The sequence below is a fragment of the Felis catus genome, chromosome B1 (assembly GCF_018350175.1).
Source record: "Felis catus isolate Fca126 chromosome B1, F.catus_Fca126_mat1.0, whole genome shotgun sequence".
NCBI lineage: Eukaryota > Metazoa > Chordata > Mammalia > Carnivora > Felidae > Felis > Felis catus.
Genome location: NC_058371.1, coordinates 127,175,521 through 127,192,269, shown reverse-complemented (window position 1 = coordinate 127,192,269; position 16,749 = coordinate 127,175,521). Strand labels below are relative to the sequence as shown.

Sequence of the window (16,749 nt, the reverse complement as noted above, 5' to 3'; positions counted from 1 at the left end):
CAAATCCAAGGTTTGGTGACCCTTTGCGCCTTTCATTGCACGGCCCCTGGCAGAACACATCATCACACTGCAGTAGAATTACACAGTAACGTAATTGCAGATAATCGTCCAAGAGACCATTTGGGTTTTTCCCCCCATTTATAGAAACATAGCTTGTTCAGGGGCGCCTGGGTGGCTCAGTTGGTTAAGCATCTGACTTAGGCTCAGGTCGTGATCTCACAGCTGGTGGGTTCGAGCCCCACGCTGGGCTCTGCCTCTTTCTTGGCCCCTCATCTGCTCATGCTCTGCCTCTCAAAAACGAATGAAAATGTTAAAAAAAATTTTTTTTAAAGAGAGAGAAACATAGCATGTTCAGATTCATAATAGAAAGAAGTTAGAAAGTTGAATTCACTTTTTAAAATGTCTAAAATGAAACTCTGTTTTGGGATGATTCTAGTCACTTCAAGGAAAGTTTACGTTATGTTACCATCTATATTAAAAAATTTGAGGGGCACCTTAGGGGTTTGGTCAGTTCAGTGTCTGACTTTGGTTCAGGTCATGATCTCATGGATCTTAAGTTCGAGTCCCGCATCAGGCTCTGCACTGACAAGGCAGAGTCTGCTTGGGGTTCTCTCTCTCTCTCTCTCTCTATACCTCAGAAATTTTTTGAAACACTTTTCCAGCAGAACTGGAATAATATTAAATATAATGCAATATACCTAAAAAGTTAGAATATAACTTTTAAAGTACTTTACACTGACCATCTATGAAAATATGGGTTAAGCAAAGTAAAATTGTTTTCATAAAGTTGTACTATTATCAAATGATCTAACTCTTGCCTGAGAATTTTAATTAATTACACCGAATTTGTCCACCATCTTTAGTATAAGTATACCTGGAGGGTTTTTTTTTAAACATGTATCAATATACATCCTCTAATCTAGAAGATGTTTGCATTATGAAAGAATTCTCATTGTGAAGTACCTACTAATGTAGCAGCTTTTAGGAATAATAAATTCCTTCCACATATTTAAACTGTTAGTCAACTTATGAAAACTTCAGTGTTTATGCAGATGTTCATGAGAATATATTTGCATTCAAAAGTTTCCTTCTCCATAATCTTCTGTCTCCTAACGCTGTGCCAAAGATACATATCACAATCATTATCCATTTGCACATAGTACACACTTCAAGATCCCACTTATTTTAAGGTTTAGTTGTCAGACTCAAAGATATTAAAATCATAAAATGCGTATAACATGCTAAGCGAAGTAAGTTTGACTTTATGACCCTTTTTCATAAACATGCATTTGAAAGGTCTGCACGAGAAGATCTTGTATTGTTTGAAGGGTGACTGTAAGCCCAGATGGTCACTGCCAGTTTCTCACTGCAGAATGAAAGAATTTTTCCCCTTTACCCTATAACCCAAATATCACACTGAGCTTAAGGATGAAGCTGACATTTTTAAAGATCACCAAAAGTGTTCTCTTTCCAATTGCAATTATGCCCTCTATCTCAGTGGGAGCCATTGTCAGGGTCTTTTCAACTCTCCAGCATCTTTCTGGCTTGCCTTCATTATCCTGATTATCTCTTCATTTGCCGCCCAGCACTCATTTTATGAAAGATCATGTCTGCCATTTCTATAATGAGTGCTTGACTTTTACTGCCAGCATAAACACATAAAATATATAATAATTAAAGTTCACTAGTCACCAAAGTCTTGAGATCCATCATGTTGCTAATTTGATTTTTCAAGCAATTGCTTCTCTGTGAAAGAGGTTGATTTTGCCCCCTGAGGCAAAGCAAGACTGTGGTGCAAGAGGCTGACTCTGACCTAGAAGGACTGATCTGATTGGGTACCATTCACTGCAGCTTTCAGGTTCATCTTCAAAGAATGACATATCTGTAAAGTATGACGATTCTTAGAGCCAACAAAAAATGTCATCAAACTTGGAACATAAAAATTGTTTTAAGTGTCACACATTTTTCAAAATAGTTAAGTGTTATCTAATAAATAAACATTTGCCTTTTATGGGCTACTGGTTAAACTCTAAGGAAAATTTTCATTAGGATAACTATGGAAGTTTGCATCACATAGATTGAAACTTCACAATAGGTTGACATACATTGAGTAAGGATAAGGTTTTGAAACACCACTCCCTTATTTTGAACACACTGCCTTGTTTTGATAACATTGGCACAGTCCCCTGAGTGCCTCATGAGAATGAATTCATCTGACGTTTATTCTAATCGCACAGAGATTAATGAACTCATGCGATATTCATGTGGCTCTCTGGAGACATCAGGATGTGTAACACAAAGTGTAATGTTTGTAAATGGATACAATGGAATATGTGTTAGCCAAGGAACTTGAGTCATCAAATCCTCAGTTAATAAAGCGGCGGGAAATAAGGAGGCAGCTTCCATTATCATGGGGGGTTTTGGGGAGGATAATAAAGATCTTGACAATGTATTCAAAAAAAAAAAAAAGAGCAGAAGCCAAAAGACCTGGTTTGAGAGCTGGCCAGATCAATCACCAGCCTTGTGACCTCGGGAAATTTCACTTCACCTCTTAGCCTCAATCTCCTCAGCTTTAAAATGAGAATTTAATAACATCAGCCCTCTTAAGCCTCTTATAGGAATAAGGAGAAGGGTGTGATCAATCAGTCATCCAATCAATCAATCAATATAATTCCTCCCTCACGAAATTATTTTAAGCAGTAAATCACATGATATGTAATGTTTTTGATAAGTGCTTCATGAACTTTGCAGCATTATACATGCCTTTACTATTGCTATTCCTGTGGAAAATAGATTGGAGAAAGTTTACAGCTTATTTCCCCTACACAGAAAAATGGGTGCCTTAAGAAGACATTACTTACTACATAAGGATGGACACTGTTTTCTTAATAAGAAAAGCAGATGTGACCAATTGAAGATGTTACTGAATTGTCTTTTCTTTAAATTTGAAAGTGAGAGACCAGGTTTGAAGCCATGCAGGAAACTCGTCTTTTTCATGCAGGTCAATGACATACAGCAGTCCTCAATAATAACTGAATGTATAATTAAGTCCAGGTCTGTTGATTGCGCCCTGTGGTGGGGAGCCAGGCAAGTCACTCCACATCACTAAGCAGGAATCAAATATGATCTCATCTCCCAGACCCCTTCCAGTACCAACATGCTGTCATGCCCATAAATCGTCCATAGTAATTTCTACCAACCCTGAAAAACTTCTCGTTAGTTTATAGTACTTCTAGTCACAGGTTGTTAGAAACCATTTTTATATATTTTGATTAAAACAAACCCGCCTTTTCTGCTTCAATCTATTGTGTTACCCATTCTCAGTAAATCATAGTCACTGCCTGAAATTCTCTTAGTATAATATTTGTTCACCTCCCTTCGATCTCAAGATAAAGCCTCCATTGCCTAGAAAACGATTCAGCAAATACAGACCTCAGAAGACAAATACAACCTGATCTCAAATAATCAAGGCAGTCATTCATTTGTAACATGGGTGGTCCCAGTCTCGGGGTATAGGTTCCAGATGTCTATTCCAGGATAATCAGAAAACCAAGGAAATCTAAAACTCACTTGAACTATTATACTGCCATCATGAATATAGAGTATTACCTCAAATTCATCTCTGTACTCACTTAAAGGCACACACATATTAACAACAGGCATTACTACATATTAATTATTATATATTATTAATACATGGTCAAAAGCACTGGGATGACAGTCAAAATCTTTGGTTTTAAAACAGACTCTGATGCTTTCTCATGATGTGACTTCGGCCAAGTCATTTAAGCCCTCTGAACTTCAATATCTTTGTCAATGAAATGGAAATTTGTTGACTTCATGGAGTTATTTGCTACGGGGCTCCACAACAGATCAGCAACTACAGCCAACAGGCCAAAGCTGGCTCAGGCCTGTTTTGGTAACTATAAAGGCAGAGTCACATGGTTGCAACAGTGTCTGGCCCTTAACAAAAAGGTTTGTTATTGCCTAAACCTTTATAAAAAGGTCCTCTGGCCTAAAGAATGATATTTATAAGCTTATTTGAAATGCCATATTCATCTATGTGAGATGGTAGATAATGTTAGTGGACCGGATCGAAACAACGGCATCTGGCTCAACTAACTGGAAGAATTAGTTAAAAGTCCAATTTAAACAAAGGAAATAGCTTCTAATAGTCTGTCTTCAGTTATTTGGTATTACTGAGGTATTACATGTTATCAAGAAATATCTGTTGTATCTAATGCTACTAACCAGACATTAAGACATTTTGCTTAAGAAAATAAAAAACGACCGATGCCCAGTTCGCAGGAAGTTGATAAAATTCGTTTTCACAACTCTGATGTTCAAAGACTGGTATTGGATATGCCAGTCAGAGCACCACTACACTTAATTGAATACTAAACCTGAATCTTTGAGAAGTGCTTTTGCTTCAATCCAAGTTTACCAGCATTTCTTCAGCCCAGAATGAAAGAAAGGACAAATGAATGAAAAACCTATTGAGCTGACATTTTTCTGAAAATCGTGTGCATGCTATTATTAATTCTTTCTCAGTAACCATGGAGAGACATTTTCGTGAGAACCCAGCAAATGAATTTAATAATGTGGGTATTCTGGGCCAGAATAGATCCACTCAGTGTCAAAAATACTTCTGTTCAGTTATTCCCAAATTTCTTTCTCAGTGTTAAGTGACATTAAACATTAATAAGTAATGAGACTCTATCCTACATATCTTTTTTAAATTTTGGTTACATACAGCGCATAAGCATATAACAAACAGGTCAGATCAATGTTTTTAAGATATTAAAATGATGTTTTTCACCCTCACCAATTTCTAGTGTCACGTTGCCTCAACACTTCAGACTGAAGAAATGCCAGCTGGAGGTCTCAGATCATAGATTTTCTGTCATTATGTAGCTTCAGTTCCCTTCCACTATGACAGGCCAAGAAGTCTGAAGACCCTGGGTATAAGAGGGATATCCAGAAGAGAAAAGAAAAGCTATACCTCCTCTGGCCAGAAGTTTCCAGCACGGGGCAGGGGGCAGGAGATGGGCAGGTGAAGGGGCGTTAGCTGGACCGGAATGCATGCCCACAGCGGGTAGAGGGTTCCTTACCTTAGAGTCTCTGACAGGAGTCATGGGGCCTACCAAGCTCTTCACCAGCAGAGGAGACCTCGGGTGGTGGGAAAAGCCAGAGCTGCGGTCAGGAAAAAACAAGGGTTAGGTCTTTATTCCCAGGACTCTCTTGCTCCCACGTGGTGTGAATGTTGAGTTAGAGCACATGGAGCACCTTTGGAGCCCTCCACAGTGAAGTGACAAGATGACAAGATGACAATGCTATCTGAAAGCTAAAGAATAGTTAGGGGCTGCATGAACAAAATGGCAGAAGCTGAGACAGGTGTATAGCACCCCAGAGGCTGAGTCAGCAGAGAGGAGCCCACATGCCTTAAAGGAACTAAGAAAGACGTTAGCCAACATTGGCGGACTTAAAGCCTCTGCCCGCTTCACCAGTCGTCACCAGTTCATATCTAAGGACTGAACCCAGGCCCATCATAGCTAAAATGATTGCTGCCAGAGAAAAGCCAAGGACCAGCAAGAAGCCAGCAGCTCCCTCCTCCCAAGCCTCCAATGTAAGGGATATAATGTCATTCTTTAAAAACCCTGATGCCATCTTGGAAAAAAGCAAGGAAAAGGGGAGGAAATGGAAGGATTGAGTAATTCTCTCAAGTAAATTGAGCTAAAGCTAGAGTCATGTTAACTTATTAGATCAGATTAAATTTTAAATCATATTGAGCTAATTTTAGTTTTGTTCCCACTGCTCAGCAGGCCTACTCCTCCTGAGGAAGATCGATGAAGTTCTGGAGAAAAGCTACATTTTCAATAGGTTTAGAAGAAACCTATTGGTGACAATTTTACTTAAGGTCTAACAAATCTCTGAAACTGACAGCGTTCTTCTCTAAATAGTTACATATCAGAGGCTGTGTAGGGGGAAATGTGCTGGAAGACAGACCTGAATTGTAGCCCTCACTCAACAATTTATGTTAGTCACAAAAAAAAGTCATCCCATCTCTACAACAGTGCTTCCCAATTGGTGTATCTTAGATGATGTACTAGAATATCGCTAAAATATTGATCCCTTCAGCCCTCAAAACAGACAGGGCATGTCCCCCTACCTTTCATCTCAGACTACTCCAGTGTGCTATATAAATTGTTTTTTTGTGTGTGTTGAGTGTGATAATTTGGGGGAATTGTTGTTCTATGTGACTCGGTTTCTCCTCCATAGAGTGAGTGGAGGGGGAAGTGAAGAGAATAGATGATGTCCTCTCTCACTTCTGTTCTAGTAGTTTATGCATCTATGAATGTAGGGAGAAAATTCTAATTGCAAGAAGAATCACAGGAGGAGAATAAGAAAATAAAAACGACTGATGCCTAGTTCGCAGGAAGTTGATAAAATTCGTTTTCACAACTCTGATGTTCAAAGACTGGTATTGGATATGCCAGTCAGGGCACACACATATGGCCTGAAATCAAAATTCCTGCACTTAATTTTTTAAACTCTCTGATGACCTCTAAATTTGTTCCCAGCAGAAACAACTGAAAAGTCAGGTGTCCTTTTTCTCAGATAACCAGTATCTTTGTACAGCTCAGCAGGAATTTACCCACGGGTAAGAAAATTAGAAAGGAATCCACAGACTGCTATGGTATTCAAAGGCAAAATCAAAGCTACTTACGTGGGATCAGAAATTTGCATTCATCTTTCAGCAACCTGTTTCATTACAAATAATTTGAAAATCAATTTCTAGAGCAGTGATTAAGAATTGTAAGTGATCAATAATTAGTGTAATTCTCACACACAAATGAGGCTGTTGTATCTTCAAAGTAAGTAAAAAGCTTTTCAAGATGAACACCTCGAATTTGTTGAATATTTTTATTTGAATATGAAAGAAGAATCTTCTGCTTCCCCACTCACGTCTCCTGAAATTTGCTCATTTATACCAATAAAGAACTCAGTGCATGCAGAATTGATCTATTAACCATTTTCAAGTTGAAGCTCGGTTTTATGGACTGCTAAAATTTTTCTGTTCAAGGGGATGACAAATGTTTTAATACTTTTGGACAAAAGAAAGGAATGCAATGTTCTTGTCAGTGAATCAATCATTGACTGATTCATCTGGGAATATAACTCTCCATTAAGAAATAGGTACCGGAACAGGTCCAAAGAAAGAATGGCTGTCACACATGCGGATAATAATAATTCTAGCATTTGAGTTGTGGTAGCCTACTAAGTGCCAAACAACAAGCAAGATGCTTTTGTTTATGGCTTCATGAGTTTTCACCATAACAACTCTCAAAAGTGCGAAGTACTGCTCTCATCACTCTGGGGTAAAAATGGCAGGAATTTTTTGGACTACACTCCAAGAAGAGGTTTTGCTTATCCAGTTGTTCATCATGGTCTATTATCCAACTTTCTTTCTAATAGTTTAAGTTTATACTTGACACCTTTCAAACCCACCAGTTAACTAGAATGACAAGAACACATTGCTGTCTGTGAGCAAAGACTGCCATCTTGTGGAAATTACAAATACAACAAAAACAATTATTCCGTGGGATCTTTAGATCTGAACATGTTAAGGACTGTGCAGCTAGATTCTTGCATTGTTATACACACCCATACACACACACACACACACACACACGCACACACATCAATGCTAATTATAATTAAATACAAAACTTTCCTTTATGTGTGATTCAAGTTTCATTTAAAGATGCCAGTGCCTTTGAATATTATATATATATATATATATATATATTCCTCATTTATTAATGGGCTCATCCAATTTGTCTTTAAGGCAATGCATTAGATTTTGCTAAACTTTCTTTAATCCTTAAATGGACTTTTGTTAAATAACAAAAAGAAAGGTATAGTTACACTTTTCTAATGGAATTTCCAGGAGCATCAGATTATGTAGCAAGAATTTATGGCAGAACCCTGAGCTTAGAAAACACTTTCCTTCCTTCCCAACATTTCTATTCCATGCCAGCCTATAATCCTAGAATCTGTTGTGGCTTAACTGAGGGGTCCTATTGTCCAGTCGTTCTATCCCCCAAAATGGGGTGTCCATGAAATGCCTCAGTTACCTGTGCTTCCTGGTATCAACCAGATAAAGAGATCTTTGTGGTGTGATCATCCTTGAAGGCAAGTAGAGGAGTCTGCTCACTCTTTGCCCACGGTAATCCTTACCACCCAGCTTGCTGAACCTAAAAGTTCTATAATTAAACACATTCTTTGGATTTAAGGCCTTTTGCCCCATTAGCATCAAAATGGGTGTCATAGAGTATACTTCGTGTATACTTCAATGATTATGTTTAAAACCAAATTATTTTTCAGGTGTGCAAATAATAAGGGCACGTTGTGATAAAGATGCCACTGAGGAGAAAGAGTAGGCAATCATTGGTTCCCGAATGAACATGTGACTGCATGAAAAGATAAATTAACATGAATTGAGGTCATTGAAAAGAAACAATATCACAATATTGCTCAGGCCATTCTGGCTGAATGTGCAGTTGTGGTTTAATATAAATTTTGGCCCAAAGACATACCTGGTGTGAGATCATTCTTAAAATACTTACTGAAGAGATAGATGAATAGGAAGGTATCTACAGATACCTCTAATGTCAAAGTTAAGAATATTTTTTTTAGAGATGACTAAATTTTTCCCTCAAAGTATTCAATGGTGTCTGACTACCTAGCATCTTTAGGTAGGCAAATAGCTAATGGGTTTGCCAACATTATTCGAATGGATTTTGTGGATAGGCCAAGCAAGCGAATTTGATGCTGTGATTACAGATGTGTGTGATACCTCACACCATGCTACCGGTTCCCACGAGTAGTTGTTTCTTTGGGTGAAAGCACTGTTTCTCAAGTGTATTCCGTAAAACTCTAGCTCCACAAATTATTAATATATATCATTAGGGAAGAATACAATGAGGAAAAAAAGAAGGAAAGTCAGAGAACTTTGGGAAATGCTAAATTAAACAAAATCATTCAAGTTTTCTTTTCTACGGGTCTTCCTAGAACCTTTAATAGACTGACTTCTCTGTAAGTTGCTGAGAGGGTGTTTCTCAAAGTTAGTGACCACAGAACCCTTTTCTTGCAGAAACCTCTCTAGGTACTAGTGTCCCATAGAACACATCTGTAGAGTCTGGAAAATACAAATGACTCTGAAAAGAGGGAAGAATAAGGATGAAAATGTAATCCATGAGTATTCACAATCATTTTAGTAAATTCAATGAATCAAATTAACTGCGCTTTTTGAGCAACACCCTGAAGCAACAGACCTTTAGACAGATCAGTATCATAAAAAAGGAGAAGTCCAGGTTGTGAAGGAAACTCCAGAGCAGTGTCGATCCTGGAGTGTCACCTGGGGGTGCTGGGGGTGAGACTATGGGAACAGCCAAAGGTGGATGATAAGACCATGTCTCCATCACAGCCCTTCGGACTGGTTTTACTCTTGTTTGACTCAAGTGGAATGTTGACTCCACCCCAACCATTATCTTTTAGCTCATTCTTAAAAACCCCTGGATGACATGAAACCAGTAAAAAGGCAATGTGTCACCAAAAGAGCATTTACTCCTTCCAGAGAGACATCATTTTTCTCTTTAAAGTTTTAAGATGTCTTTCCCCAAATGACCAAGACCCAAGGCAACAGTACTATTTAGGTCCACATATCCTAAGGCTAACTATATAAAAATTACAAATTGAGCTAAAAACGCTTAGATAAAATATGTTCAATCCTCTTACCTTGATAAATACACCTCCATGGCCCTTAGGAGGCCAGGTTTGAATTTCTAGTTTGTGGCTAGCTAGTTATACTACACTGACCCAGTGGCCCAGGGAGTTGGTCCCTGGCCCCCTCTCTTCCACCTCCAGCTCTGTCCTGCACAGTGAAGGATCACCCACACAAAGGTATATGACCCTGAGTTTGTACATCCAAACTCAGTCCACACTCTCTAAACACCACTCTATAGACCGATGATACCCTTGTGGCTATGAGATTCGCTCTCAGGAGGAAATATTGGGGCAAACCTTCCCAGCTCCTGGAGAAGCACTCTGAACTGTTTGGGTGGGAAATCTAGCAACCGCGAGGATGGTACACACGCTTGACCAGCTCATGGCCTTGGCCCTGACCGTTCTCACCCTGTGAGAGGGGACACAGTTGGAGAAAGGCCAGAGGTAGGCAAGAGTATTTGGAAATGAGAATAAAACCTCTATGAAAATCACACTTGAAAAAAAGCCTCAGTGTTTGCAGCTAGCCCCAGATTCTGGGGGGGAAAAGAAGACGAAGAAGGGTATTTCTTATCTGAATTTAACTACTTCTAAAAGCCTCTGGTCATCTTTTCTTCTTGTTCTCCAAGGTAAGATTACTTTCCCCTTTGGCATTGAAAGGGAAACTACATCAGTTGTGTGAAAACCCAAAAATGATGTATTTTATCAACTTCAAACTTGTCCCAAGGCTTTCTCCCACACTGTGTTAAATAATAGAAGACTTTTTAATTGAATTTCTTTGTGTGTAGCATATGCCGGGCGACATTATGCCAGCATCTTGCTCTAAGCAGCAAAACGTTCTTCATAAAAGCATTAAGATCCAAAGCGTCATTCTGCATGTAGGGAAGGGACACAGAACTGCAGCAGCTTGAAACCACATAAAAACAGTGCCTCTGAAATGTAATTGTAAAAACACATTGCAACAAAGCAGGAGGGGAATATTTAGACTTATAGAATAAAACCAAAAAAAGAAGAAGAAGGATGGGGAGAGGAAGGGAGGGGAGAGAGGGGAGAGAGGAACGCCTGTGGCCCAACTCGGTCTATAAAATCAAAGCAATAACGTTTTCAGTGTCCTGACATTCCTTCTGCAGGCTATTCTACACATTCATTTCCCCTTGACAACCACCATCCTTTAGAGGTGGGGTTATAAATGGATGTGTTGCGGACCGAAGCAATAACCATGTCTGCAGTAACACATGACTGTGCTCTTTACCCCAAGGATCCTGGAGCTTCAGCAGAATGGTGACATGGACATCCTGAAGCACAAATGGTGGCCAAAGAATGGCCAGTGTGACCTGTATTCCTCAGTGGACACAAAGCAGAAAGGAGGCGCCCTGGACATAAAGAGCTTTGCAGGAGTTTTTTGTATCCTGGCTGCTGGAATTGTCCTCTCCTGCTTTATAGCTATGCTGGAGACGTGGTGGAACAAGAGGAAAGGCTCCCGGGTCCCATCAAAAGAGGTACTTGACTGAGAGCTTCAGCACTAAGTTGAGCCAACAAGCAGGTTGTCTTTCCAGGCAGGGTTAATCACCAGGGAGAGGGTACTGGGTTGGGGGCAGTCCTTATTTCTTCTTTCTTTGAATATTGAAAATAAATTTATGAAATATAAAAAGTGGTGATGCCAATACCAATTTCCGTTTTAGGACATCCCAGATAAATGAAAAGGAGGCTTAGTGTTTGAAAGACTGACAATTTCATGTGCCATGAAAGGCTTTAACATTCTGCCAAATCTCAAGATAGACTTTAATTCAGTGATTTTCTTAAAGGTTGTGATTCCCTTGGCCAGTTCACAAAGATGCTTAACATTTTATCTCAATAGGTTGTGGAACTTATAGGTAAATTACTTGTGTCTCTAAGATTCAGCGTAAGAAATACAGCGCCACAGCAAAATAATCGTAATTTGTCTCTTCACCACCAGTGACTCCTTCCCTCTGTCTGTATATAGACCTATAGAAATGATCATATGTTTTTAGCTCTTTGATGGCTCTAAGCTTAATAAATCCATTTTGTGGATCACCTAGAATTAAATTTTTAATAAAATTAAATTAAAATTTTTTCAGAGATCTGAAAGAATAATTGCAGAGTTATACACAGTATCTCTTTGAAAGTGGCATGTGCCTTGTTTACATCAAAAATTATGGAATTTATAAATGATCAGAGAAAATAGGAAGTTAAAATAAATTGCTTGATTAATTTATCATATTTCCACTGGATGTAAAAGGTGAAAAATTTTTAAATAATGAAATTATATTCACTAAAGTTTCACAAATTGAAATGAAAAATAACCTGAGTTCGCTGCATGGTTTGATTTGCTGGATAGTTTCAAAGGACATTTTTAAACTTTCTGTAACTAGACTTTGACTAATTGATGGTTAGAGCGAATCCTGAGAAGATCTGCTTTAATGCACAAATAAAAATGACTTCCGATTTGCATATGAATGTTTACATGTTAGTGTATTCTTTCAAACCGATTTTTTCTAAAGTAGTCTGAGAATTCCTTTCTACCACTTTATAGGCAAAATTGATCAGCACCATTTATAAGGAAAAGCTTGACTTACCAAAGATAAAACTTAGCTTTCTACCTATCCAAATGATCAGACGTTCTCAGTTAGTGGAATATGAACTAAAAATTAATCAGGTTTTATTGTAGTGTTTTCTTTACGGAATAAGCTTCTGGTATCTCTATTGACATTGATTCAATGCAAAAGACCACATTAATGCAACATTATAGCTGAGATTTCATATTCTCAAAAATCTGGAAATTAAGGACTCCCCAAGCTCCTTATATTTTGAATTACTATATATAATATTAAATTTTTGCATTATTATATCTGTTGATGGATGACTACATTATAGTTGCTGTGGGAACCATAAAATTATATCTCCAACTCTCTAAAGTCTCAGTGATAATATTGCATTAATAGATATTTTTATTGGATTTTGAAATGAGAAAGGAGAAGGAAAAACAGTGATGCACATCAAAATATTTTTCACTGAGGAGCACTATAATAGCACAATGAAAAAAATACATACTCCATTCTAACTCATGACAGCTAATCCAGATCTATGAACAAATATTTTCTCTTCTTATGATTAATAGGTATTTTTAAATCCTCACGAAATTAATTTATTGAACTTGGCTATAAACATGACTGATAAAAGACAATTTTTTTTTTCTTGCCAGTTTTATTTTTCAAACATTGGGCTTTAATGCTCACTTTTAGCGAAAATCCTAAAGGATTTATGAATTGCTTTCAACATCAGAAATAATGAGATTTTTACTTCCTTTTTCTTATTAAGTACCTTCTTACTAAGACTCCATTAGGTTAGCTCAAAGCATCTTCGATCTAGAGGCCATTTAGCAAAAACTTGGCCCAAAACCAAAGCTGTCATTCACACCTCATGACTTGAAGATGTCTCTAAAGGTCTCACTGACCTCACAATATTGCCTCATTCAGGTGCTAGATAGCTTGAGCGTGGTATGAATCGAGAAATTGATTCTTTTGTGTTGAATGTTGCTCTTTCTAAATAATCTCACATCTCTCTGGCCTAAAGAGAAATAACATGTTAACAGTCACTAACACTTTAGTTTGAACTAGCATATCGTATCACTTAGCTCCAAGAAAGGAAAGTTAAGATTAGGAGTGAATAGTGGAAAAGAACAAAAATCCAGCTTGAAATAAGACACCCTGAAAAAGGAGGAAGCATGTGGAAAGAAGAGGTGTGGTGGGGAAGTGAGTTGTGAAAACCATACTTCTTACTTGTATTTTGCCTGGGTCTGTCCCTGATCTTATAGAATGCAATCACCCATCTACTGTTCCCATAGTTTTGTAGTTGCATGTGACATTTATAGAACTTCCAATGAAAGAAAAAGATTTATGATAGGTAACCTTATCTCAGAGTCATATTTGTACCCCCAGAATTTAGCACAATGCCTGGCTCATATTAGGTGCTCAATAGATATATGTTAAATGAATAAACCCCGAAGTTCAGTTAATTACATATCATGTTTGCTGAACTTTTTTTTTTTTTTTTTTTTTTAACCATGGAAGCTAGTACTGATGAGAACCTTATCTTCTTTTTCTTCATCTCCAGGATGACAAGGAAATTGACCTGGAGCACCTCCATAGACGTGTAAATAGCTTGTGCACAGATGACGACAGCCCCCATAAACAGTTTTCCACCTCGTCAATTGACTTGACCCCTCTGGACATTGACACTTTGCCAACACGACAAGCACTGGAGCAAATCAGTGATTTCAGGAACACTCATATTACCACAACAACCTTTATCCCAGAGCAGATCCAGACTCTTAGCCGCACACTATCAGCTAAAGCTGCCTCTGGTTTCGCTTTTGGCAACGTGCCTGAGCACCGAACTGGCCCTTTTAGGCACAGGGCACCTAACGGGGGCTTTTTCAGGAGTCCTATAAAAACAATGTCATCTATTCCTTATCAACCAACTCCTACCCTGGGGCTCAATCTGGGTAATGATCCAGACCGAGGCACCTCCATATGAGCATCAAACAGAATCTCTTCACTGTTTCTTTTGTAGGACTCCCTTTGCAAGGAGCGACTGTAATATTGTGGGACTAACATGGATGTAACATTATTTTTTGAGAAAAATCAGGATTATTAGTAACAATTATAGTTCTTTCTCGCCACCTTCTCCCTCTTCTCTCTCTTCTATTTCTTTCTCCTTTGTCCTCTCTTTCTGTACATTTCCCTCCACTTTTTTTCATTACTCAACTTGTTCCCCCAGAATATAGTATACTAGGATCCTATTAGTCCGCTTTTCATATACTGTACTTCAAGTATAGGAAATGTGCACTGAGTATACTAAAAGCATATGCAGGATTAATTTCACATAAAGGCCTCTTACGTAACATTTCTCTATTTTTAAAAATATAATTGCAATAACTTCAGTCTTTTTACATTCTTCTGCTGCATCCATACAAGGCTCCACTGCTGTTGAGTGTCCTTTAACTGTGGACCAAAGGCAACCCCTGCAGTGTTTATAAAATAACTTAAAGACCATTCAGGCCACATAATATGAGAATGCAATTTTGTAGGATTACAAAAAAAGCCATTAATATGCCAGTCAAGACTACAGTTAAAACTACTCTCGCACTGCAACAGTGCATATGACCTTTATGTGATTGTACAGTATTACAAGTTTTTTCTTATGTACAGTACACTTTATCATATGGCAGAAGCCTCTATTGTGTTAAATAAATTAGTATCTCATATATATATACATATATATGCACCTATATAATGTGTATATATATTAAAGGGCGGCCATTGCTATTGCAATTCATTTAATAAAGCTTTAGTTTGAAAAAAAACAGTATTGTATACAGGAACTATGTATAGTGCAGGGGGTCTTTTCAGTTAGAAAAGGCAGGTTGCTTTAATGTTATTCTGACTCGCATTGTTTGCCAACAGAGAATATTTTATACTTTTGTTATTAAAACATCCAGGGCGATTTACTATTTGTTCCTAGATGTAACTCATTTGAATAGGTTTTGCATTTGTTATTCAGCAGTGTATAAAGCTAACCTTGATAATTTTACTTTTAATTAATTATCTCAATGGAAAATGCTATTAGCTGGACCACGTCCACAGCAGCACATAGAGCTCTATAAGAGTTTAAACGTAGATCATCGAAGGTTAATAAATCCTCTTCCAAAGCAGAAAGCCAATCAATACAACTGTAGTTGGGGAGAGGTGGGAGCCCTTAAGAAATATTGATGTGGCCTTAATTACTGTTCTACATTATCCTAAAGAAGAAAATATAATGACCATACCGGGCTCTCGACTTAACCCCCCTTTTTATTCAGTTCTATTTGGAGGAGTTATGTATTTTTTACATTAGTGCCAAGTGTATAGAAGGATGACAGCAAAAACAGTGCCTCTTTGTGCACAACCCTTTTAAAGTAGCATTCTTACCTGTTAGAACTATAGAATGAACTTTGTTTGTAATCCTTACATTAAAATGTGGTAAGTAGGAAGCAAGAACTTATCCTGTGTTTTTACGCAGCCATACACTTATTTTAATCTAATTCATTCCGTAGCTAGGATTGATATAAGAATCAACCTATGTGATTTGCTTTAGGAGAAATTAAAAGGTATATTCTTAAGGTATATTATATTTTGATGCTAATTCTGTTCTGGGGAGCATCTTGTACTGTCACTGTTTTTGTACTAAATCTTCAAATATTGTCTACTGTGTAAGGCAGAAAAATTTCTTATCATGCAAAAACCATTTTGTTTCCAGGGTGACAAGTACCTAAGTGCATGCACAACTTGTTTTCCCTTGTAACGTTCATGATCTCATTCCCAACTCTGATTTGAAAACAAAACAAAACAAAACGATACTTTACAACAAGCTATATAGGGGCATACCAGATGTTGCAGTGATTTTTAGCTATCGACAAACTGTTAACCATGTACAATATTTAAAATAGGCCTATTTTGATGTATTGCCTATTATACAAATACACAAGACACTTTTTGGAGGCCTCAGTTATGAGTGGCAGAGCTTTCTGTGTATAATTTGTCTAAATAATTTGTCTAATAAAAACGTTTTCTAAACTTGCTCTCATACCATTGAAGTCTTAACTGTAAGATTAGAAAATGCCTACTCTCTCACAGATCAACCTGAAGTTTTCTAAACACTTATCTTGAGTTAATTCAAGCATAAAACACGTTAAGCTTTACTACCAGTACTATGCCAAAATGAATGGCTCTCTAGAAACAACAGTATGTGATGCCCTAAACTGATAAAGGACTGCCTTTCTGCTATTTGAGACAATTTGAACAGACAGTATATTTGTTTTTCTTCACATATATTTCTATTTGTGATGTCTCTGTGAGCACTTTTTGGGGAGAGATTTATCCTGGGCCATGTAAACAATGTAAC

At 37.7% G+C, this 16,749-nt stretch overlaps 1 protein-coding gene across 2 annotated transcripts in view; it reads left to right on the top strand.

Annotated features, from left to right (window-relative positions):
- Window positions 1–16,431, top strand: part of GRID2 (glutamate ionotropic receptor delta type subunit 2) — a 1,434,457-nt gene extending 1,418,026 nt beyond the window's left edge. For both annotated transcript variants that reach the window (XM_019829242.2, XM_045056096.1), the window contains exons 15-16: window positions 11,045–11,285; window positions 13,921–16,431. In XM_019829242.2, coding sequence (XP_019684801.1) covers window positions 11,045–11,285; window positions 13,921–14,343 — 664 coding nt within the window. In that variant the 3' untranslated portion in view covers window positions 14,344–16,431. The remainder of the gene's footprint in view (window positions 1–11,044; window positions 11,286–13,920) is intronic.
- The last annotated feature ends 318 nt before the right edge of the window (window positions 16,432–16,749 follow it).